Consider the following 25,568-nt stretch of genomic DNA (forward strand, 5'->3'; position numbering starts at 1 on the left):
GATCGGTAACCGCCCATTATCGGCATTAGCCAATCAGAGCGTCCATTTTGCATGAGAGCGAATTGCATACAATGGTGAAATATGCAGAGATCTGCCTGCGCCATTGGCGCTAGAAAATGAGAATGGCACAGGAAAATCGTCAGCAAAGGGCCAAGGGTGCATCTAAATCACAGGTGCTCGTCCAGTCTTGGTGCCCATATAAAAAAAAATGAAGTTTTAAAAAAAAATTGAAAAAAAAAACATGAAAATAACTATTTTGGGTTGAGTGTAAGAAAAGAAAAATTGAATTTTTTTCCTATATACCATTACTACGTATTATTACATGCTTTTCGGTGGTTTATAGAAATATATCAGTGATATAAAACTGGTAATTTCACTGTTTGAAACAGTGAAATTACCACTTTGATAATTTCACTGTTTTGAATTTAAGCCCCTTACGTTGTTTCAGTGCAATACCAGCGTGAACAGTACTGGGTACCAACTTAATAATGTGACGTCGTAAATGACGTCACGTTGTATTATTATTTGGCGCGCTTTTCATTCAGTATTAGGTTTTATGTCTTTTTAAAACGTTTCTTTGCATGTAATAAAAAGAAAATTTGTTAAGTGAACGTTTCTTTGCATATAATAAAAAGAAAATTTGTTAACTGAACTAAACAAATATTCTCTATGTAATGGTACATAGGAAAAAAAAATTTTTTTTTTCAATTTTTTTTTTCTTACACTCAACCCAAAATAGTTATTTTGATGTTGTTTTTTTTTCAATTTTTTTTTTTTTTTTTTTTTCAAATTTTTTTTTCAATTTTTTTTTAAAACTTCATTTTTTATATGGGCACCAAGACTGGACGAGCACCTGTGTATGTATACAGTGTGATAGGGACATTTTGTGCAAATTATGAACAATTAAAATGGATAATGCACAGTATTAGACATAAGTAGTAAGAAAATATAAATTATGCAAATTAGATTTTTGAGCAGCCAATAAAAATTGTTTTGCCTGCAATTAATATTAGTACCAAAAAAAAAAACTTTTTATACACTTTAATTATTTAATCGCTTGTTTTAAAAACATGCAAATCATGTCAAGGATCTGCTATTAAAAAAACTTCTGCTAAGACGCATTTATTTTGCTACATGACTCATTGATTTTGCTATAAGGACTCATTGTTTTCAAAAATGTCATCCGACGCATTGTAAAGAATTTCTAGATTAATCACTGCATGATTTCTATGTTCTTCAGTTAATCATGATTTTTCCTGAAATAAAAATTTAAATAAATGTTCTAACATGTATTTTGTCCATATATATGTAGAGGATAGTGAATGAGTGAATATGATATTTTATTTATCATATATCCAACATAAGAATGGTAAACAGTTAAAAAAAAACTTATTTCACGGACACGTCCATAGTCAACATTAGCATTATTTAGCTCTTTAGCTCTACTGTATTTTTGTATGTGACACCGATGATGTCATGTGAAAGTGTTAGTACACTAGTGTAATAATATTTTTGATTAAATCACTTTATAGCTCCACATAGCTCCTGTGCTGTGGTTTATGTAATAATCTGAATGTATTTCACAAATAAATGTATTATTTTCAGTGAGACAAGCTCTAACATTCAGGTGGTGGGTATGAGTGCTACCTTGCCTAACTTGGATCTTCTGGCCCAGTGGCTGAATGCTGACTTATACCGCACTGATTACAGGCCGGTCCCCCTAGCCGAGTGTGTGAAGATAGGTACAGCTTTATATGACTCTGGTATGAATTTAGTGAGAGACATTGATACCAAATACTCAGTGAAGGTAATGTCTTAATGTTTCATTTGAATTAACAGTGCATTTAAACTCAGTATCGAATCACCTTTGTTTTAAATACAGTACATGGATATAGAACAAAACTGTTTACATTCAAAATTCAAGACAATAACATTGATTTTCTCAACAACTACAAATATTAAAAATATTCAGAAGTTTTGTGATCAAAAGTTTCATATTCTTTTCTATAACTATGCAGTGAAATATTTTAATAATAGCTTTAATTTGCAAATTAAATCATTATATGTTGCGAAGAAGTTGCTTAAAAGGATTAAAGTATTTTTACATTACATTAATTAGTTTATACATATGATTAGGTCTAAGAGATTTTACACATTTATATACAGGGAGATGAGGACCATGTTGTACCATTGTGTATTGAGACAATCCGAGGCGGTCATTCTATACTTATATTCTGTCCTACCAAAAACTGGTGTGAAAAACTATCTGAAACTGTTGCTAGGGCACTCTATAATCTCCTTAGCAACCCGGATGTCGCTGTTGCTGGCAAAGGTCTGTTCACTACAGTTTGTTTTTCATTTCTTAACATACATGAATTTACAAACTTTAAAACACACTAATATTCAAGTATTTTTAAAGGCAAGTTTTTGGTACTTGTGAAAAAGAAAATGCAATATGTAATTTATGTTTTTGAATTGTAAACTGATTGTTTTCAATAGGTAAATACCAATGCTTTGGGTTATTTTCACTAATGTAAAAAATACAATTGCAAGTCTTGCTGTCTAACATTTTTGTCACATTTTGTTCATTGTATGATCATATTGTTAAGCGCATAACTTGCTTGAAGTTATTGGCCTTTGCCACCAGTAATTAGCCACGCATGCCCACACAAACCATTCAATCTGGCCAGGCTCTGTACTGTTAGATATGATTCTTCAAATTTTCATCTTGAAATCTGTAAAATTGATAATGAACATTTCCAAAAATGGAAGCTAGACAAGTCTATTTCACACAATCGGCAGGTTAAGGGTTAAAATGAAAGCATTTGATATATTTATATTTAGTGTTTCTAGTTTCTCTCGTCAGACTGTTTATCTATATTATTTCAGGTTTTGTGAAAGCCTCAGATTTACTGGTGCTGCCTCTTGACCAGTCAGCATTAAGAGATGTTGTTGAACAGTTACGTCGTACAGCAGTTGGCCTAGATTCCACCCTCGGTAGGACCGTCCAGTTTGGAGTAGCTTATCATCATGCAGGTATGTTATAGTTTTACCTTGATAAAACAACGTTAATAATTACCCTGCCGAAACAGAAAGTGATTAGCCTTTACCATCAGTATAGAATAAGGTGATTCTGCATGTCTGTTTAGTTTAACAAGGCTCTTTATTGTTGGCCAATAAAATATTTATAAATATATATACAATATTTTAGAGTCATAATAAAAAATGTTTTCATAAAATTTATTTTTGTCAATACATATGATGTTTGGATGATGTTTAAGGGTTTTGGGTTGTAGAGGGGGAACGGGGGTATAGTGTAAGTCATGGCCACGCGACGTTTACCTGTGAGTTGAAGTTAATGTAAAAGAAATAGTCAGGCTATCAAATTTCAAAACAGTTATTTGATTTGACCTTGACATAGGAAAAATTGAAGTTGTTTATCTTATTTAAGTTTTCAACTTTGGAATTATTTTTTCCAGGTTTAACATTTGATGAGCGTGACATCATTGAAGGTGCATTCAGACAAGGTATACTGAAAGTTCTTGTGGCAACATCTACATTATCATCTGGTGTAAACTTGCCAGCACGTAGAGTATTGATACGTACACCAACATTCCACGGTCAGTTGATTGATTTTCTCACATATAAACAGATGATTGGTCGTGCTGGCAGGAAGGGAGTTGACACCGCTGGTCAGTATATATATTATGATTTCTTGTAGAAAATGTTTCAGCTTTTTCAAAACCCTCTTGAAGTGAGCACATTGCAGAGGAGAACAGCAGGTCAAGCCATCTTAAGTACCAGGGATGATTGGTTGACCTGCTGTGGCTCAAGAAGGTGGCGCTAACAACATCTGTTTTTGTTAAATGATGCATTGGAGGTATTGAAGTCTCAACTTACCACAACTGAATGAAGAACAGGTTGAGGAAGATTCACCTTGAAAATTCGCTGCTGATATATGCTCTACGACCGGACAAGGAAGATCGCAGTTACTCTGGCCTATATGGGTTTGTCCCAGTGGCCAATATAAATAAAAGCAACAACACACACTCAAATGTTTGTGTAGTAGTTAAAAAAGACAAAAGCAAATTATATTTTCTGTAGCTTTTCAACATCTATATCATACATATGTCACTAATGTGGCACAATAATTTGACATTGTTTATTTTTTACAAGTTTTATTATTAGTGTTCCTACTTTTACAAGGCAATAATTGTTGTTTTTGAAAATATATTTATCAGTTGTTTTTCTTCAATGATAAATGTTTGAAGTCAATATATTATGATCAACTAGTTTAAATATATATGTATAAATTTATCTTTATATTCACATATTTATTTTTCTCTAGGGGAGAGTATACTGTTATGTAAGCCAAATGAAAGACCAAAAGCTGTAAAACTTGTTACAGGCTCACTACCTGCTGTACATAGTACTCTAGTTAGAGAAGAAGGTATGATGTATAATTATTGCATTTACATGTATTTAGATAATTTATTCTCAACATATATTCATTAAATGATAATATTTTCAGTTTTATTATAAAAAAAATGCCATTAGAGTCCAGTGATAACGTTTTTGTTTAAGTTTAATGAATTCTGACCATCAATTATTAAAATTAATACTGTAATTGATAGAGCCTTGGTAAAATATCATTTCCACTCAAAAACCACACATATCTTGTAGTTAAAGCCTCATAAATAGTTACCAAGCATTAATGTAAAATCTGTTATATTGTTAGGTGAGCCTCTAAGTTCTAGTCTAAAGCGTGCTATATTAGAGGTGGTAGTGAGTGGTGTAGCAATGTCCCCGGCGGAGGTGTCATGCTACGCCTCGTGTACTCTACTGGCGGCCTCACTGAGCAAGGGAGAGGATCAGACACATGACCTGATACAACAATGTGTACAATTTCTACAAGATAATGAGTTTGTCAATACACAAAAAATAAAAGGCCCTGATGGTAATAGTTAAAATTTAGAGAGTATTATATAGACATGAACCACATTTCTTTTGTCTGCTTTTTGATTAAATATACATTGTACTTATGCATTTAAGATTTTTTCATATTTTTCTTTATTTGCCAAAAAATGCGGTTCTTTATAAAAGAATGGAAATTAAAAAAATATGATTATGTCAACATTTTATATAATCTATGTATAAGTATGTTTATATGAGATACAGACATTAATTCCTTTATGGAAGATGACTGTTCTTGAAAAAAATATGTTAAACTTAACTTTTGCTGTCTCACCTTTAATGTTTATTTTATATTGTGTGTGATATACATCAAATAACATGAACATAAAACTAAAAGTATTTGTTGTGCCACATATTTGATTCATTAACAGATAATGAGAGTGAGAGATTTGTACCGACCCAGCTTGGTGCCGCAGTTTTATCTTCCTCTATATCACCAGATGAAGGCCTTGTTGTCTTCTCTGAGCTACAGAGAGCCAGGCAGTGCTTTGTTCTGGAGAATGAACTTCATATTATATATCAGGTTATAACACAAGTTTATATCATCATTGAACGTATTTGTGATATATAGCATAAGTTTATATAATACTGGATTTAATCTAAGATATATAACACATGTTTATTTTATGCTAGATTTTATCGGTGATATGTTACATAGGATATATAACATGGGTTGATATTATGCTATATAATGGAGATAAAATCATACAGGGTATTATATGTGATATATAACACAGGTGAATATCATTCTGGATCTTATCTGTGATATATAACATAGGTTGATATCATTCTGGATCTTATCTGTGATATATAACATAGGTTGATATCATTCTGGATCTTATCTGTGATATATAACACATGTTGATATCATTCTGGATCTTATCTGTGATATATAACACAGGTTGATATCATTCTGGATCTTATCTGTGATATATGACACGGGTTGATATCATTCTGGATCTTATCTGTGATATATAACATAGGTTGATATCATTCTGGATCTTATCTGTGATATATAACTGTGATATATAACATAAGTTGATATCATTCTGGATCTTATCTGTGATATATAACATCGGTTGATATCATTCTGGATCTTATCTGTGATATATATGACATGGGTTGATATCATTCTGGATCTTATCTGTGATATATAACACATGTTGATATCATTCTGGATCTTATCTGTGATATATAACATGGGTTGATATCATTCTGGATCTTATCTGTGATATATAACATGGGTTGATATCATTCTGGATCTTATCTGTGATATATAACATGGGTTGATATCATTCTGGATCTTATCTGTGATATATAACACAGGTTGATATCATTCTGGATCTTATCTGTGATATATAACACAGGTTGATATCATTCTGGATCTTATCTGTGATATATGACACGGGTTGATATCATTCTGGATCTTATCTGTGATATATAACATAGGTTGATATCATTCTGGATCTTATCTGTGATATATAACTGTGATATATAACATGGGTTGATATCAGTCTGAATCTTAACTGTGATATATAACATGGGTTGATGTCATTCTGGATCTTATCTGTGATATATAACTTGGGTTGATATTATTCTGGATCTTATGTGTGATATATAACACAGGTTGATATCATTCTAGATCTTATCTGTGATATATAACACGGGTTGATATCATTCTGGATCTTATCTATGATATATAATACAGGTTGATATTATTCTAGATCTTATCTGTGATATATAACATCTGTTGATATTTTTCTGAATCTTATCTGTGATATATAACATGGGTTGATATCATTCTGGATCTTATCTATGATATATAATACAGGTTGATATCAGTCTGGATCTTAACTGTGATATATAACATGGGTTGATGTCATTCTGGATCTTATCTGTGATATATAACTTGGGTTGATATTATTCTGGATCTTATCTGTGATATATAACACTGGTTGATATCATTCTGGATCTAATCTATGATATATAATACAGGTTGATATCATTCTGGCTCTTATATGTAATAAATAACATCTGTTGATATTTTTCTGAATCTTATCTGTGATATATAACATGGGTTGATATCATTCTGGATCTTATCTGTGATATATAACACAGGTTGATATTATTCTGGACCTTATCTGTGATAAAAAACACAGGTTGATATTATTCTGGACCTTATCTGTGATAAAAAACACAGGTTGATATTATTCTGGACCTTATCTGTGATAAAAAACACAGGTTGATATTATTCTGGACCTTATCTGTGATATATAACATGGGTTGATATTATGCTACATATCTATTTTATGGCTATATTATTTTGTAGGAAAATAATTTACACCTAGACATTGTAGATATTTACTTTGCAGAATACAAAGAACATGTCATTATACCCCCGCACAACAAAGTTGTAAGGGGGGTATACTGGAATCAGCTCGTACGGCCATACGGCCGTACGGCCATCCGTCGGTTTTTCCTTGTCCGCCCAATAACTTAAGATTCCTTTGGTCCACAGTCTTCATATTTGACATGGAGGTTAGTCATGATTAGTAGATGACCCCTATTGATTTTGGGGTCACTGGGTCAAAGGTCAAGGTCACAGAGGCCTTGACTTTAAAAAGCTTGTCCGCCCAATAACTTGAGATTCCTTTGGCCCACAGTCTTCATATTTGCCATGGAGGTTAGTCATGATTAGTAGATGATCCCTATTGGTTTTGAGGTCACTGGATCAAAGTTCAAGGTCACAGGGGCCTTGACTAAAAAAAACCTTGTCCACCCAATAACTTGAGATTCCTTTGACCCACAGTCTTCATATTTGGCATGGAGGTTAGTCATGATTAGTAGATAACCCCTAATGATTTTGGCGTCACTGGGTCAAAGGTCAAGGTCACAGGGTCCTTGACTTTAAAAAGCTTGTCTGCCCAATAACTTGAGATTCCTTTGCCCCCAGAGCCTTCATATTTGGCATGGAGGATAGTCATGATTAGTAGATGACCCCTATTGATTTTGAGGTCACTGGGTCAAAGGTCAAGTTCACAGGGACCTTGACACTTAAAAAAACCTTGTCCGCCCAATAACTTGAGATTCCTTTGACCCACAGTCTTCATATTTGGCATGGAGGTTAGTCATGATTAGTAGATGACCCCTATTGATTTTGAGGTCACTGGGTCAAAGGTCAAGGTCACAGGGGCCTTGACTAAAAAAACTTGATTTTAAAATTTTCACATTTGAAGCATGGAGAATACATATCTTAGCAATGCACTGGCTTAGTAACCTCAGATTTGGCAGGGTGGTTGTCCTTGAGCTCTAAATGGCCACTGTTGATTCTGACAAAGTGGTATGCGGGGGTATTCACGCCATGACAGTGGCAGTTCTAGTTTTAATCACAGTTCTAGTTTTTATCATTAGCTCACCTGAGCATATGCTCAGGGTGAGCTATTAGGATCACTCGTCCCTCGTCTGTCGTCCGTCGTCCGTCGTCCGTTCACACTTTTCAAACGACATCTCCCCTGAAACCATAAGGCAGATCATAATGAAACTTTGCAGGGATGTTCCTTGTGTGAAGCCTTAACAAAGTTGTTCAAAGAATTCCATTCCATGCAGAACTCTGGGTGCCATGGCAACCAAAAGAAAAAACTTTAAACATCTTCTTCTAAAAAACCCAAAGAGCTAGAGCTTAGATATTTTGCATGAAACATCTTCTAGTGAGTGTCTACCAAGTTTGTAAATAAAAGCCCTGGGGTCAAAATTGGCCCCGCCCCAGGGGGTCATTGATTTTCTCTATATGCATATAGTAAAAACTTAAAAAATCTTCTTTTAAAGAACCCAAAGAGCTAGAGCTAAGATATTTAGCATGAAACATGTTCTAATGGATGTCTACCAAGTTTGTTCATATAAGAGCCCTGGGGTCAAAATTGGCCCCGCCCCAGGGGTCATTGATTTTCCTTATATGTGTATAGCAAAAACTTAAAAAATCTTCTTTGAAAAAAACCAAATAGCTAGAGTTTAGATACTAAGCATGAAACATCTTCTAGTGAGTGTCTACCAAGTTTGTTCAAATAAAAGCCCTAGGGTCAAAATAGGCCCCACCCTGGGGGTCATTCCTTTTCTTTGTATGTGTTATACAAAAATTTAAAAAAATCTTCTTTGAAAAAACTCAAATAGCTAGAGTTTAGATATTAAGCACGAAGCATCTTCTAGTGAGTGTCTACAAAGTTTGTTCAAATAAAAGCCCTGGGGTCAAAATTGGCCCCGCCCCGGCTGACATTGATTTTCCTTATATGTGTTTAGCTAAAACTTAAAAGTCTTCTTTGAAAAAACCCGAATAGCTAGAGTTTAGATGTTAAGCATGAAACATTTTCTAGTAAGTGTCTACAAAGATTGTTCAAATAAAAGCCCTTGGGTCAAAACTGGCCCTGCCCCAGGTGTGTCATTGTTTTTAACTATATGTGTAAAGAAAAAAACTTGACCAGCTAGACCTTAGATGTTAAGCATGAAATATCTTCTACATGTTCTAATGGGTGTCTACCAAGTTTGTTCAAATAAAAGCCCTGGGGTTTAAACTGGCCCCGCTCCGGGGGCCTATATACAGGTGAGAGACTTCAGGGCCATCATGACCCTCTTGTTTAATCTATTTAATCTAGTTCATGATTACAGAAGTTTATTCCTTAACTATTTTTGAAATACATCATGTATTTTAATTGACATGTGGAATGTTCTGTACTTTCATGTTTAGGTGACGCCTATATATGCTCAGATAGATTCTATAGATTGGTACCAGTACTTCAGTATATGGGAGACATTAACACTTGGTATGAGGAAGGTAGCTGAGTTGGTTGGTATACAAGAATCATTCCTGGCTAAAGCGGTACGAGGCCGGATACTCACAAAAACCTCTGCCCAGATGAAGCTGCTTGCAATACATAAGAGGTTTTATACTGCACTGGTGCTCCATGATCTAGTACAAGAAACCCCACTTGGTGTGGTAGCAAGAAAATACAACTGTAACAAAGGACAGTTACAGTCCCTACAACAATCTGCTGCTACATTTGCTGGTAAAGTTACAGATAATTTTTAACTTGACTGGGTTGAAACTTCACACATTATTTTATTGAGATTATAACATGATGGTCACAGGTTCCATCACCCTGACTTTCCTTTTCACAGAGTTATGCCTCTTTTCTTACTGTCAAGCACCTAGACTAGTCACGTGTGCTGTCTAATGGACAGCTCTTGTTAATACACATACTTTCAAATAACTAATTGCAAAACAAGTATTTTCTGTGATTGCATATAACGTCACACTGGTGCTGTAACAGTCTCAGTTATACTGGTTGGGCAAGATCTTAGAACAATCAGATCTTGGTGAGATAAGTCATAGAAGTAGAGAATATAGAAACTTTGAAATCATGACAGATTTGTTCACAAACAAACTTTGATAAATATTTATTAACTTAAAGCAAAATATATCATTTTTCACAAAGTAAAGGAAAAAGCAGCAGTTTTTAAATCAGAAAAACATCACAGATTGACTGACATTTAAAAAGAATCAATATATTAATTACAGGTATGGTAACTGTGTTTTGTGCTAGACTAGGTTGGTCCAACCTTGAGTTAATCCTGTCACAGTTCCAGAATCGTCTGACGTTTGGCGTTCAGAGAGAACTGTGTGATTTAGTTAGAATCTCTGCTCTCAATGGACAGCGAGCTAGGGTGATGTACAATGGAGGGTATCAAACTGTTGCAGCCCTGGCTAGTGCCCATCCTGCTGATATTGAGGCATTGTTGAAGAACTCGGCTCCTTTCCAAAGGTATGTCCTGGTTTAAACCTCTAAACTGCTGAAAACCGAAGTGGTTAGCCTTTTCCACCATTCTAGAGTCAGGCCAACCTTCACAGCCAGGCTTCTGACCAAGCTCTATACTGTTGGCTGATCAGCTTTAATTTTTATGCCCCCACAATGAGGGAGCATATAGCGTTGCACTTGTCCGTCCGTATGTACGTCCCGAAATCTTGTGAACGCAACTCCTCTTAAACCGGATGGCAGATTTTGCTTAAACTTACAGGGATGAACAACTTTCAGGTGTAGATGGTAGTAAAGGAAGGAATTTTTGCTGCGACCAAATTTAACAGAATTATGGCCCTTTGTGGATTTTTTCACTATATAGTATGTAGAAATTTTGTGAACGCAACTTCTCTTAAACCGGATGGCAGATTTTGCTTAAACTTCCAGGGATGAACAACCTTAATGTGTAGATGGTAGTAAAGAAAGGAATTTTTGCTGCAATCAAATTTAACAGAATTATGGCCCTTTTTTGATTTTTTCACTATATACTATGTAGAAATTTTGTGAACGCAACTCCTCTTAAACCGGATGGCAGATTTTGCTTAAACTTCCAGGGATTAACAACCTTAATGTGTAGATGGTAGTAAAGGAAGGAATTTTTGCTGCGACCAAATTTAACAGAATTATGGCCCTTTGTTGATTTTTAGTTTTCAACTTGTGGCACATGTAGTCCAAAAAATATTTGACCTAGAGTCATAAGATTGACAGAACAGTGGCGTGTGGGGGCATCCGTGTCCTATGGACACATTTCTAGTTCATCCTGATATCACTTAAATTTGATCATTGATAGTTCCAGACAAATCCATCAAAGAATTTCAGCATGTTAAGGGTTAAAAGTTTTATCCTGTTGAGTTTAAAATAGTAGGTTAACTTAACATGGATACTGTAACCCAACGAATATTCGCGACCAATTAATATTCGCTTTATTCGCGGATTTCCACGAAGCACGAATATTTGTTTGCGCGAATATGTCCGCACGATTTCGCGAATAAATTTGAGAGAAATTTTTATTTTAGACGTTGTTCATGCAAAACTACTTGACAGGATATATTCGAATTTTACGGGCACCTGTTAGGAAGTAATAAATTGTTATGAATATTGCCATAAAGCAATAAAAACACAAACTAAGTAAACTACTACTATTTTATAAATATCAAAAGAACTCTATGTCTATGGAGGCAGTAGAATACCGCTTTTAGTACAGGTGAGAAGTGCAGTAATTTGCCTTTTGTCCTCAAGTCCAGTGACCTCGACCTGTTTGGACCCTATAAAATAAATGTTTGAATAAATCGTTTGACAAAAGTGGGAAAACTATCGAGCATCACAAAAGGCTATTGTTTTTTGGATCCTTTTAAATAATTGTTTCAGTGAATTGTTAAGACAAAGGTGGTTTAAACCTATCGAGCATCACAAAAGGGTAATTGGTGTACATAATTACAAACAGTGAAATACAAGATGGTTTCATACTAGTATCGACTTTTATCCGTCAAACTTAACAGCCTGTATAGCTCAGTTGCTTTCCAGATCATGATCAGGCAAAAACGATGCCGAAACATCCCTGCATTCTGAGGGTTTATTTTTTATAACGACATGAAGACGAACGATGCGTACATGTACATATACAGTATAGAGAAAATGTTTCGCTGAATTGTGATAACAATTCACTTACCAATACAATATAAGGCTAGCGTATTGTTTATCCCATTTAAGACACCAATAATGACCTCAATTATTAAAGATTAATAGTCGGCTTATGGATTTTACGGCCCCATCGGACTTTCCAATCCGCGAATTTTTTTTTTCGGAAATCAAGAAAACGCGGAAATTAATATTCGCGAATATGTCCGACCTCGGCAAAACGCGAAAATTTGTATTCGCGAATATAAATTGGGTTACAATAAATGTGATACTTATGTGCCTTTGATATCTATTCGATGGGTTTATCAATCCACATTGGCTTACTAAGAGTATAACATTTAAATGTAAAGTTTTATAGAAAATGCTATGAGTCAAGATTTAAGGAAACGTTTATCAAAACACTGATACTGAATAAAACAACAAGTATGAAAAGATCTTCCAATGAATGGCACCAATACTTAGTTAACAGGTCTTTCATATTTCTTTAATATTAATGAATCAGTTATATAACAGTAACAAAAAGCAAGATACAGAGAGTGAGTGGGAGGCAGAACAGAGACGTAAAACCCGGTGTATCTTCCTGACGGGGCGTAAAGGGGTGACAGAGTACGAGGCAGCATTAGCTATAATAAGTGAGGCCAAGTCAATCATACAGGAGGAACTAGGGGGGCTGGGTATACAATGGAAGGAAGGTGATAGTGAACCTCCCCCTGTCTTAAAATCTCCAGTACTTCTTAGTCCATTAGCAGGTGTGTGGATTTATTAATTAATATTAATAGCTTTTGTACTTACCATTTGTAAATAAAGATTTAATGAATAAGTTTTTTCAAAGCTGAAGTTTTTGTGCAAGTAATATTATTGGATTATAAATTCAATTTTTGCAAAACTTCTTTAATGATATTTTTTATGTAGGCAGAAATATGTTTTTCTTTTAAGCCACAAGAAAAGATAAAAGAAGGCTAAACTCCAAAACAATTAAAAATAAGAGCCCACCAAACAAGGGAGACAAATCCAATAAACCATCTTCGTCATGTGTTATTTCCCCTCCTAACAATAAATCAAATATAGAAAGCAGAGAAGAGGTTAAAGCCACAACAAAACAAGACACAGAGTCCTGTAAAGATGTAGCCACCAATAAATCAATTAATGATAGCGAAAGTTCTAAAGAAATTTCAAATAAACAGAATATGTCATCTAAATTAAAGAAACAAGAAATTGAAGATAGAACACCAAGTGTGTTATCAAATTATAAATCTAAGGACAGTAAAATTACTAATGAAAATGTGAAAAACTGTAGACACTCCATGGAACTAAATGAAGATAATGTAGTTAATAAAGTGGACAAAAGAAACAAAATTGTATCTACTAAAGAAAAGACTTCAGTAGTTACAACTGCCATTATTGAAAAAATACCAGAACATTTCAATAATCTGCAGGTTTCAAATGCAGGTATATGTCATGAAAGCCCGGTAAGTAACACAGTTGAACAAATATCTGTTAGTGTACAAGATAATAAAGAAAATGAAAAACAATTAATCAATACAGAAATTAGTGAATTATCAAGTGATATTGTGAATGAAGCAGCAAATAGTGTGTCTCCTGAAGATATTACAGGAAAGTTGGGACACAGTAACGTTCATAAACCAACCATCAGATATAAAGAGTCTTCAAGGACAATACCTGTAAAAAACCAAACAACAGTAAATAAAAATCAAACTGATTTTATTGGAATACAAAACAAATATGTTAAAGGGTTACAAAAAGAACATAAAAATGACAACTATAGAATACAAGCTTGTTCAGAAACTGCAAAAGTTCAAAATAATGAAGAAAGAGAGTTACATGATCTGAATACCAAGAATGAAGGAGATACATCTAAGCATACAGTGTCTGGTGAAACTGGCCAAGCTTTAAATGACATAGTTGATGAAAATGATTTTGGAGAGAGCTTTATGATTGATACTCAAAGTTTAAACAGTTTAGAAAATTCAAAAAACAAGAAAGGAACAATTGGAATATCAGTAGTTGTTGAAGAAATTGTGCAAGAGCAGAATGTCAAAGTTAAACAATTAAATGATAATCATAATGATGAAAATGCACTAACTGAAGCATTATTTTCAGAAGACCTTGAAATGGACAGTTTTGATTTATCTAATGGGAAAATTTTACCTTGTGAACCAGCTCAGGAAAATGACCATTTTAAAAAGCCAGCTTGTAATTCACATGAAAGTCAGATTCTAAGAAACAGATCTACTCTAGATGCTAATAACGGAGCTAGGTTTAATGTGTCAAACAGTGGTAGTGATGTTGATGTATCCCATAATGCATTGGACATGAACATATCTCAGTGCTCTAGTGAAGACATGTTTAACCAATCATGTGACTTGGTTGCTGCCAGTAATTATGAGAGAGTTGTTTTGTCAGATGATTCGAGAGTGGGAGATATTAACGACTCATACCAAGATTTGCACATTCCTTACCAAAGTGGACAAGAAAAATGTTTTGAAGATGTGGACAAAGCTGTTCCATATGCTGCTGATGTTGTAACAAAACAACACATCCAGAATCATGGTGCATCAATGTCAAAATCATGTATTCGTGCTGCTAACTTTCCTGCCATCGGACAGCAATTAAATGTTTTAGGTCAGTTTTCCAGCCCTGCACCAGCTAGATTGAAATGTCCTGAAATATTACATGAGGACTTAGCTATGGCTCTTGAGATGGGAGAATCTTTTTCATCTACATTTGATGCACCAACACAAACTGAAGCAAAACATATAAACAGAAACATTGTAAATGAAGTAAACTGTGATGATGAAGATAATTTTGGAGATTCATTAACTATTTCAATGGTAGAAAAGGTTCTGGACGAGCCCATTGAAACACCACATCCTTCTCATTCAGATAAACAAGTCTCAGCCAATGTAGAAATTCATAGCAGTAACAATATAGATAAAAGTCAAAAGCAATTCTGTGATAAAAATTCAAAATTTGAATCTTTAATGAAGTCAAAGCATACTGTGATAAATAAATCATTATCTATTAACAGTAAACATTTAGAAATGAGTAAAAGTTTAGAGAAAGAACAGTTTGTAACACCAAAGCGAATGGCTGTTAAGAGATTGAGATGCAGCCCTGCAGTTAAAGACACTAAGATACAGAAAATCCAAGATGTTGGTTACTCCACACCAGAAGCTTTGGTAAAACATAATAACAGAACTAATAAAGTTGAAGGCAATGATAAAAACAATTTAGATCAGAGTAAAAGTGATCATAGAATAAAGAGGAAAAGAAAAAGTACAGACAATGTGACTCCTGTTTCTGGGAAGTCAAAGAGAGGATCTGTGTGTGAGATGAACACAAGTACAGGGAGTGATTGTGTCCCACCAACCCCTCCAGATGACACACCTACAAGTTCACTACTTACATCAGTTAGAACACCTGCTAGGTCTCCTCTAGTGAAACTAACACCTGTTTCTCCATTCAGCCCAAAAATTAGACAGAAAAACAAAAGTCAGCAAAGTTACGTAAAAAATAAGATTGATGTCAAAGAGCCAAACAATGTAAATGGTATCAAACCAGCAGTAACTAATAACACTGTAATAGATGCTAATAAGAAACCAATTACTGATAAAAAGACATATGTTAGCACAAAGTCAAAAGATATGGACAAACATGAATGTTCTGCTAATAATAAAGCAAATCCAACAAATCTAATTAATGAAGAAACTAAAAGTAACATAACAGGAAATGAAAGAAAGGAAACAGAAGCTAACAATAGACCTGTGGAAACAGAAGAAAATGACAAAGATCATAAAAGTGATGATAATGATGATGAAAATGAAGATTTTTTGTCACCCTCGTTCATAGATCCGGATCAATCAGGAATTACATTAACACAGTCATCATTTAGCATCATTGATGTATGTGGTGATAAGAGGTTGTTTAAAACATTTATCATGGAGTGGAGGACAAAGTCAAGGTATGCCATATCACTGGCATGTGAGAGATTAGCACCTGATTGTCCTGGTGGGGGTATTGGAGGTAACTTCAAACAAGGTATGTATACAAATGTAGAAAATTAGATAATGTCATATTGTATAAGGCAAACATATATTGATATATAGTCATCAATGCAATATGAATGTTTATAATCGTAATACTTGTATGTAAATGTGGTATATTACAAAGTATGTATATGTTTGTGCATTTTTCTACCTTGAACTCAAACATATAGTCTGGAAAAATAAGATGTAGTTTGGTATTTGTTTAGTCAGTTACTGATTAAGTGCCAAATTTTTGACAAATTAATGAAACATACCCAATAAATATAATGAAGTGTATATACATTTTACTTATTAAAGTCGATTTTCTGTATATTTGTTAGGGGAGACACCAGCAAGGCAAGGTTTGAAGGACAGTGGTATATCAGTGGAAAGCCTGGGTATAAATATAGTTGGTCTGGCAGTCTCCTGGGAAAATAGAGATGCCTACTATATCTCCTTTACTCATGAACAACCTCAAGGTTTGTACTTTACTCATGAACAACCTCAAAGTTAGTACTTTACTTATGAACAACCTCAAGGTTAGTACTTTACTCATGAACAACCTCAAAGTTAGTACTTTACTCATGAACAACCTCAAGGTTTGTACTTTACTACTCATGAACAACCTCAAAGTTAGTACTTTACTCATGAACAACCTCAAGGTTAGTACTTTACTCATGAGCAAGGTAAGAATGTTTGTCATGAAGAACCTCAAGGTTAGTACATTTGCTCATGAACAACCTCCTGGTTAGAATTTTACTCATGAACAATCTGAAGGTAAGTACTTTACTCATGAACAACCTCAAAGTTAGTACTCTACTGATGAACAACAGTAAGGTTTGTACTTTACTCATGAACAACCTCAAGGTTAGTACGTTACTCATGAACAACCTCAAGGTTTGTGCTCCTCAAAGTTAGTACTTTACTCATGAACAACCTCAAGGTTTGTACTTTACCCATGAACAACTTCAAAGTTAGTACTTTACTCATGAACAACCTCAAGGTTAGTACTTTACTCATGAACAACCTTAAAGTTAGTACGTTACTCATGAACAACCTCAAGGTTTGTGCTCCTCAAAGTTAGTACTTTACTCATGAACAACCTCAAGGTTTGTACTTTACCCATGAACAACTTCAAAGTTAGTACTTTACTCATGAACAACCTCAAGGTTAGTACTTTACTCATGAACAACCTTAAAGTTAGTACGTTACTCATGAACAACCTCAAGGTTTGTGCTCCTCAAAGTTAGTACTTTACTCATGAGCAACCTCAAGGTTAGAACGTTTGTCATGAACAACCTCAAGGTTAGTACATTTGCTCATGAACAACCTCCTGGTTAGAATTTTACTCATGAACAACCTCAAGTTTTGTACTTTACTCATTGTTAGTACTTTATTGATGAAGGACTTTGAGGTTAATACTTTTCTTATGAACAACCTCAAAGTTAGTACTTTACACATGAACAACAGCAAAGTTAGTACTTTTCTCATGGTTACTACTTTACTGATGAACAGCTGCAAGATTAGAACTTTACTTATGAACAACCTCAAAGTTAGTACTTTACTTATGAACAACCTCAAAGTTGTACTTTACTCATGAACAACAGCAAGGTTTGTACTCACTCATGAACAACCTCAAGGTTTGTACTTTACTCATTGTTAGTACTTTACTGATGAACAACCTCAAGGTTAATACTTTACTGATGAACAACCTCAAGGTTAGTACTTTACTAGTGAACAACAGCAAAGTTCATACTTTTCTCATGGTTAGTACTTTACTGATGGACAACCTCAAGATTAGTACTTTACTTATGAACACATCAAAGTTAGTACTTTACTCATGAACAATATCAAGGTTTGTACTCCAGAACAACCTAAAAGTTCGTACTTTAATCATGAACAACCTCAAGGTTAATACTTGTACTAATGAACAACCTCAAGGTTTGAACTTTACCTATGAATACCTCAAGGTTTGTTCTTGACTCATGAACAACCTCAAGCTTTATTCCTTAGTTCATTTTTTTGTTTACACTCACTAGCTGTACAGATTATATGGCCCTATGAATCTTATCCATGGGGGGCGCTTAGTAATTGCAGGAGACTTTATATTTAATTCGTCATTTTGGGAAATAATACTTTTTTTTTTAATACTTTTTTTTTTGTTGTTGTAAAATTAAACTGAACATTTCTTTGGTATACACTTTGTAAAATACTGTTGCACTTTGTTAATATGGCTGCTAATAATTTCAAACACAATGAGGCATATTTTATCTATTTCCTAGGAGATCCAGATGACACTTTAGCCCCGCCCCCTTCAGATACTGATATCAGTATTGCAATCAGAATTAAAGCTGTGAAATCTGTGTTACAACAAGCTGTCTGTAAACAACAACCTGTAACCATGGCAATGTTTGATGTGAAAACTCATTATAGGTAAATTATAAAATTATCAGTAATAAAAGTCTATTGATAGGACTTAAAAAGTGGAAAAGACAACTGATGGTTTTATTGAGCAGAGATAAAAGGCTGTTGATGAACCCCTTCCAAGTATATACAGGTTTTATCATAACATTATGGGCAGTGTCCAAATCCCATGATATTTTGCGTTTAAATGAGATATGTTTTAGTCTTCTATAATTTGTCAATTAATGTTGTGAAATGCATATCCTTAATGGAATAAGTATTTTGATTTGGACATTTTATGTACATGAATTCCATTATCCATTACCTTTCACTTCTGTCTTAACAAAACTGTAACCATGTGATTTTAGAAACCTTCAGAAATATAAATTATCAGTATAAATCCAATTTGCTTGTGCGCAACTGGGGTTTATTTTGAGATTGAAAGTTGATTATTGCATTTTTAAAGTAGAACAAAAGCCATAATGTCAAATCTTGTTGACGATTTTGAACTATGATAATGTTAATAACCAGTGTGTATTTTAACTCAGTGAATTTATAGTGTGAGGATGAATAAAGTGATGTAAGCCACAAGTTTACATGAATTTATGATATATTACAGGGCATTGGCAGAAGGTTGTGGTTTTACTCCGAAGGGACAATGTGAAGACCCGAAGGTGGCATGCTGGATGTTAGATCCTGGAGTAAAGGAGAAAAATCTTCATCGTATGGTGACTAATCTGTTACCTACAGAAGTTCATATGTTACATGGTATATCCCTTCCTCCATACTTTAATTTCATTTTTAAGAAGAATCAGAAAACAAAGTTTATTAAATTTAATGTCATATCTTTTAAATGCTAAAAGAAAAAGTTTTATCAGTGTACAAATATATATAAGTGGCTAGGTCCTAAGAAAACTACTTGTACTTGTTTACAGTTGTTGGAGCTGTAAAATCTTTGCACTTGTTCAAACTAGCTTGTACCTTACAAAAATAGGTTTTTTTTTTATATTTATCTCTGTTTTCACAATGAATTACATAATGTGTGGATGAAACCAAAAAAGTCAGTATTATAATAAAAAATAAAGTGTTGTATTTAACTCATTGATATTGAATGTTTGATGACTTGTACAGGTATAGGTGGTGGTATAGGTGTAAGCAGTCTGGGTATGAGCCCTCAGAACCCAGGTTCAGGCAGGTACCGTGCCACGACGGAGGCTGTACTGGTGCGACACCTAGGGGAGTATTTCAGGGCGTGTCTAGAGAAAGAGGAGATATACAGTGTGTTTACAGACGTTGAGATGCCATCTGCTGTCACATTGTGTAGGATGGAACTTAATGGGTTTGGTTTGTACATTGATCAGATATTTTACATTTTAATGATTTTATAGTATAAATTATTTGTAGAAAGGCAAATGATTTTTTGGTATTTTTCGTTAAAGTTAGGGTTTAGGTGAATTGATTTACTTCGTAAAATTTTTTATTGGAATAATTTGAATTTGTTATAAATATTGTGATAAAAAATCCTTAAATAAATGTTCTTGGAAATAGCCTTGTTACTGAAATGGTGCTTTAAAAGAAACATAATGAAAATCATAGAGTTTTAATGACAATGTAAATGTCAGTACTATGTTATTGTAGATCTATGTTTAAATGAGTTTTACACTCTTTGTGCATGTGTTACACATTCTATGTCTATTTGTGATCATTAAATAAATGACTGTGACATGTTTACGCAACATCTACTGTGATAGTTATTACAGATATAACCTCTTAACAACTGAATTATAGAATACATATTTAGCTTCATATTCTTTAGCTTTGTCCAAGTCTATCATTGATATGTGCATGCTGGAAGACATGTAGTTTTCTGATACATTGACAATTCTTTTATTCTGCTGTAATTTATTCATATAGTAGATTATTTTAATGTGAGTTACCTCCCCTTGCAGGGTTCAGTCAAGATGAGAGTGAGAATCAGAAGACAGTTATGACAGCAAAGTTATCTGCCCTTGAGGAACAAGCTTATATGTTAGCTGGCCATCCATTCTCACTGTCAGCTACTGAAGATGTTGGCCAGGTTTGATAATAGTTATCTCCCTTTATAGTTATCCTTTGTTATCTCCTTTTATACTTTATCCTTTGTCACACCTCCTTATATAGACAATTTGAAGCCTGCCCATTTATTTTAGGTATGAGTTGTCAGGCTCTTAGTTACAAAATAGATACATGTCTTAACATTCCTAACATCTGAAAGTATTGTAGTTAGAGACAGCATTTAACTAACAAACATGGTTAGTGATGCAGCTTTTCATGTAATGTTAATTGGTCTATAATGGAAGATCTGTTGTTTAATAAACAAATACTTTGATAGTATTTAGTAGTAGACATCACAACCAATCACAATAGAATTTTATATGGATGTTATTGGCAAGTGCAAGATACTTGATCAGATATAACACATATTTATATAGCAGATAATTAATTGTTCTAGAACAAAATATTACTCATTAATTTAATGTTCATACTGAATCACTTTGAACTTTTAAGGAATATTTATAAGAATATACAAATGATGCATTTCTATTGTTTTTATCAATATCTGAATTTTTTATGGAGAATAATTCTATTTGGACTAATCCAATTTGAAGATGTCATTTTCATATATATTTATTATGATAATTTGTACATTTATAGGTTTTGTTTATTGAGTTACAATTACCACCCAATGGAGATCCAACATCTACTCATGGCCCTAGATCATTAGCTCCTAAAAGAGGCGGTGCTCCAAGGAGGGGGCGGGGCAAACCTCAGTACAGCACATCTAAAGATATACTAGAGAAGTTAAAGAAGCTCCACCCCCTGCCTGGTGTCATTCTAGAATGGAGGAGAATAACTAATGCTCTCACTAAAACAGTATTTCCTTTACAGAAAGAAAAGGTAAATTTTGAAGATTTCAACTCGCAACTTGCAATTGAACAAAATTTGAACATTTAGTACAAGAACCTGCTTACTTTGTAAAAGCTTTTTATAAATGCTTATAAGTTCATGCGTGTGTATCTTAAAAGAGCTGTAACAACAGAGAATTTTGGAATTATCTTTTTGTAACTTTTATAGTTTTTATATTGGTTTATCATGTAACTACAGCATCAGACATGAAAGTCAAAATTTTTAGAATAGTTGGTCGTAGTCATAGTGTTTGTTGTTACCCAGGACTTAAAGAAATCACAGTATCTGCTGTTAATCAAATCATGCTGCATTTTATGTTATAAATAGTATAAACTAAAATATAAGGAAGTTGAGAGTCCACAACCAAACAACATATATACATCTGTTTGTATGATTTAATCATAGGTTCTCTGTGATTGGTTATCAATGTATCGTATCTATGGAGATTGTCAACTTCACACGGCAACAGGGAGAGTAAGCATGACAGAACCCAATCTACAGAATGTACCCAAAGATTTTGATATCCTCCTGCCAGGCATGTATTGTAACGTTGTTTTTTTTGTTGGTATTTTAAATCCTAATGATAATCATAAATTGACTGTAGTGTTACAGTTCGATAACATCATGTCATGCAAAAAGGTGTACCTGAGTATTTTAATCATGAATTTTCCTTTGCTCTGGTACATGTGTTCAATGTGAAATGTTATATACCAGGTGTGCTAAAGGCTATTTATTTTTTATGCATATTTACTATTTTTTCTTACTTTTAATGAAAAAGAAGTAAAATTAGAGCACAAATTTGTACTTTAATTTTTAAAGAAGAAGATTTGCAATGTAAATAAATTGTTTTAATGCTGACAATAACAGTACTAAAGTCTGATGTTTTATGTAATCTAGATTTGATAGGTGAAAGTCCACCTCCAAACACTGCTGCTCCAGTTGGTAAAAGAACAAGGGCAGGTAACTCTAAGCTCAGACAGATAATTGGTCCGAGGCAAGTTGCCATGGTTACAGAAGAAAACACTGGTTCCCAGTTTTGTGTTAGTATGAGACATGCTTTCATACCTTTTAAAGGTAAGATAACATTCTGACTGGATTTTTTTAAAGAATTGTGACATTTGAAATTTTACCAAATTTGACTCTCAGAAGTATTTTTGCAAATTTCTTAATGTAAGAATTTTGTTGTAAGAGAAATAAAAGTCTCAAAATATGCTTTAATTTATAACTATTTTAACATGTTGATGACCAGGTGGTGTTATGCTGGCAGCAGATTATTCTCAGCTAGAGTTACGTATGATATCTCACCTGTCTAAAGATCCCAAGTTAATTGGTATATTAAACAAGGATGGAGACGTGTTTAAGTTGATCACAGCTCAGTGGAAAAACATCAAACCAGAGCAAGTTACACCAGAACAGAGAGCACAAGCTAAACAAGTGAGACTGCATTTTATAACTAATACATTACATTCATTTGATAGTTGAACTTTATCAAAATTTTATATTTTTCCATTGTTTCTAAACACACAAGGTGTATTTTGCCTGCCTTTATGGTGCTCTGTTATTTGTTTCTAAACACTATTATTGTTAAACCTTTCCATGTACCAAGAGTAGCCTAATGTGCTAACTGTAGAATGTTATGGTATGATATATGGTACATGTATTTTTAAATATTTAGGTACATTATGGTATGGTATGTTTGAATATTTAGGTATGTTATTGTATGATATATTGTGTATTTAAATATTTAGGTAATTATGATATTATATGGTATATTAAGAGGATATTTTTTCGTTTGAGTGAAATATGGAATATATTTTCACGAAACATGATAAAATGCCACATATTTTCACGAGCCGGGACGGCGAGTGAAAATATGTGGCATTTTATCATGTTGAGTGAAAATATATACCATATTTCACGAAAATCGAAAAAATAACCTTTTTATTTAATTTCATTTTCAAAGAAAAATGGTTACGAACTATAATTCTTGCTACGCAACAGCAAATGTACATAGCGCAGTAATATATTATTGCGTCTTGTTTTGCACGCGATATTTGGCGCTACATGGTGACGTCACGTAAACAACTGTTTAAACGTCTGTACAGCGTTTATAACATAATTAAAGATATTGGTGTTCGGATTAATTTTCTTAGTTAGACCATTTTCTATCATTCTAGATAGTTTTCAAAGCAAAATTCAACAAAAAGTTGTTTTGTATTTATCAGATTTTTCAAACAAAATGGCGAAAGAAGTCCCTTAAAGTAAATATGAGTTTTGACTCCGCCCACTTTCATATTTATATTTCATATTTATTTAAAAAAAATATGAAATATATTTGAATGATATAGCACCATATTTCATGGGTAAAATTAAATAATTAGGTATATTATGGTATGGTATATTTGAATATTTAGGTATGTTATGATATGATATATGGTATATTTAAACATTAAGATATTTTATGGTATGATATATGGTATATTTAAATATTAAGGTATGTTATGGTATGATATATGGTATATTTAGGTATGTTATGACATGATATATGGTATATTTAGGTATGTTATGGTACGATATATATATGGTATATTTAGGTATGTAATGACATGAACTATGGTATATTTAGGTATGTTATGGTATAATATGTGGTATGTTATAGTATGGTATGATATATGGTATATTTAGGTATGTTGTGACATGATATATGTAAGTGTATTTAGGTATGTTATGGTATGATATATGTATATTTAGATGTGTTATGGTATGATATATGTATATTTAGATGTGTTATGGTATGATATATGTATATTTAAAAATTAAGGTATGTTATGGTACTATATATGGTATATTTGAATATTCAGGTATGTAATGACAGGGTATATGGTATATTTAGGTATGTGACAGTATGATATATGGTATGTTTAAATATTCAGGTATGTTATGGTATGATATATGGTATGTTTAAATATTCAGGTATGTTATGGTATGATATATGGTATTGGTGCAAAGGCTCTTGGTGAACAGTTAGATGTAGAGGAGAATGATGCTGCAGTGTTTATAGAAACATTCAAGGCAAAATATCCTGGTAATATACTAAATATATTCTACAGTTTAAATTCATTTCAAGACAAAGTCAATTGTATTTATGTGCTTGATGAAATATAACAAATATCAAACTTAACTTTTTCTAAATGCATTCTTCAAACTGAGTATCAGGCTATAGTTGTTTTTATTTTTGAAATATTGATAAAAAACCTTTACAAGTTTTCAAAAGTCAAGACCTCACCCAACACAGATAAACAATGGAAATAATTTGTAATCTTGTAAAGTAAAGGTAAATATATTATTAGCTGTTTAGGACTGGATGTTTATTTGATGTTTATACACTATATATATAATTGTTTATCTATCATTGTTATTGTATTATTCAGGAATGAGAACTTTCCTTAGACAGACTGTAGAAGACTGCAGGACAAATGGATATGTTAAAACCATGCTTGGTCGTAAACGCTATCTTCAGACAATCACCAGTACAAATCCTCATGCTCGTGCCCAGGCAGAACGTCAGGCAGTAAACACCACAGTGCAAGGTTCTGCTGCTGACCTTGTCAAAATGGCCATGATCAAGATAGATGAAAGGCTTGCAGAAATGTTTCCTAATACACAGTATACTCATAAACATAAACTTAGTGGTAAGATTTTGTTATTTGATAAA

General features: G+C 33.3%; 1 protein-coding gene across 1 annotated transcript in view; it reads left to right on the forward strand.

Moving 5' to 3' along the window:
- LOC132724634 (DNA polymerase theta-like) overlaps window positions 1-25,568 on the forward strand; it is a 32,358-nt gene that overhangs the window by 6,568 nt on the left and 222 nt on the right. Inside the window, exons 9-30 of the mRNA XM_060709570.1 lie at window positions 1,606-1,807; window positions 2,167-2,332; window positions 2,890-3,036; window positions 3,480-3,692; window positions 4,349-4,450; window positions 4,739-4,957; window positions 5,346-5,497; window positions 9,713-10,031; window positions 10,544-10,787; window positions 12,972-13,207; window positions 13,395-16,517; window positions 16,846-16,983; window positions 18,787-18,937; window positions 19,527-19,675; window positions 20,039-20,251; window positions 20,857-20,984; window positions 21,602-21,844; window positions 22,259-22,388; window positions 22,751-22,927; window positions 23,103-23,287; window positions 24,827-24,938; window positions 25,285-25,545. Of these exons, the coding sequence (XP_060565553.1) occupies window positions 1,606-1,807; window positions 2,167-2,332; window positions 2,890-3,036; window positions 3,480-3,692; window positions 4,349-4,450; window positions 4,739-4,957; window positions 5,346-5,497; window positions 9,713-10,031; window positions 10,544-10,787; window positions 12,972-13,207; window positions 13,395-16,517; window positions 16,846-16,983; window positions 18,787-18,937; window positions 19,527-19,675; window positions 20,039-20,251; window positions 20,857-20,984; window positions 21,602-21,844; window positions 22,259-22,388; window positions 22,751-22,927; window positions 23,103-23,287; window positions 24,827-24,938; window positions 25,285-25,545 (7,010 nt within the window). The remainder of the gene's footprint in view (window positions 1-1,605; window positions 1,808-2,166; window positions 2,333-2,889; window positions 3,037-3,479; window positions 3,693-4,348; window positions 4,451-4,738; window positions 4,958-5,345; window positions 5,498-9,712; window positions 10,032-10,543; window positions 10,788-12,971; window positions 13,208-13,394; window positions 16,518-16,845; window positions 16,984-18,786; window positions 18,938-19,526; window positions 19,676-20,038; window positions 20,252-20,856; window positions 20,985-21,601; window positions 21,845-22,258; window positions 22,389-22,750; window positions 22,928-23,102; window positions 23,288-24,826; window positions 24,939-25,284; window positions 25,546-25,568) is intronic.

This window comes from Ruditapes philippinarum, unplaced genomic scaffold (genome assembly GCF_026571515.1).
Source record: "Ruditapes philippinarum isolate M1 unplaced genomic scaffold, ASM2657151v2 ctg1637_1_1_1_1, whole genome shotgun sequence".
NCBI lineage: Eukaryota > Metazoa > Mollusca > Bivalvia > Venerida > Veneridae > Ruditapes > Ruditapes philippinarum.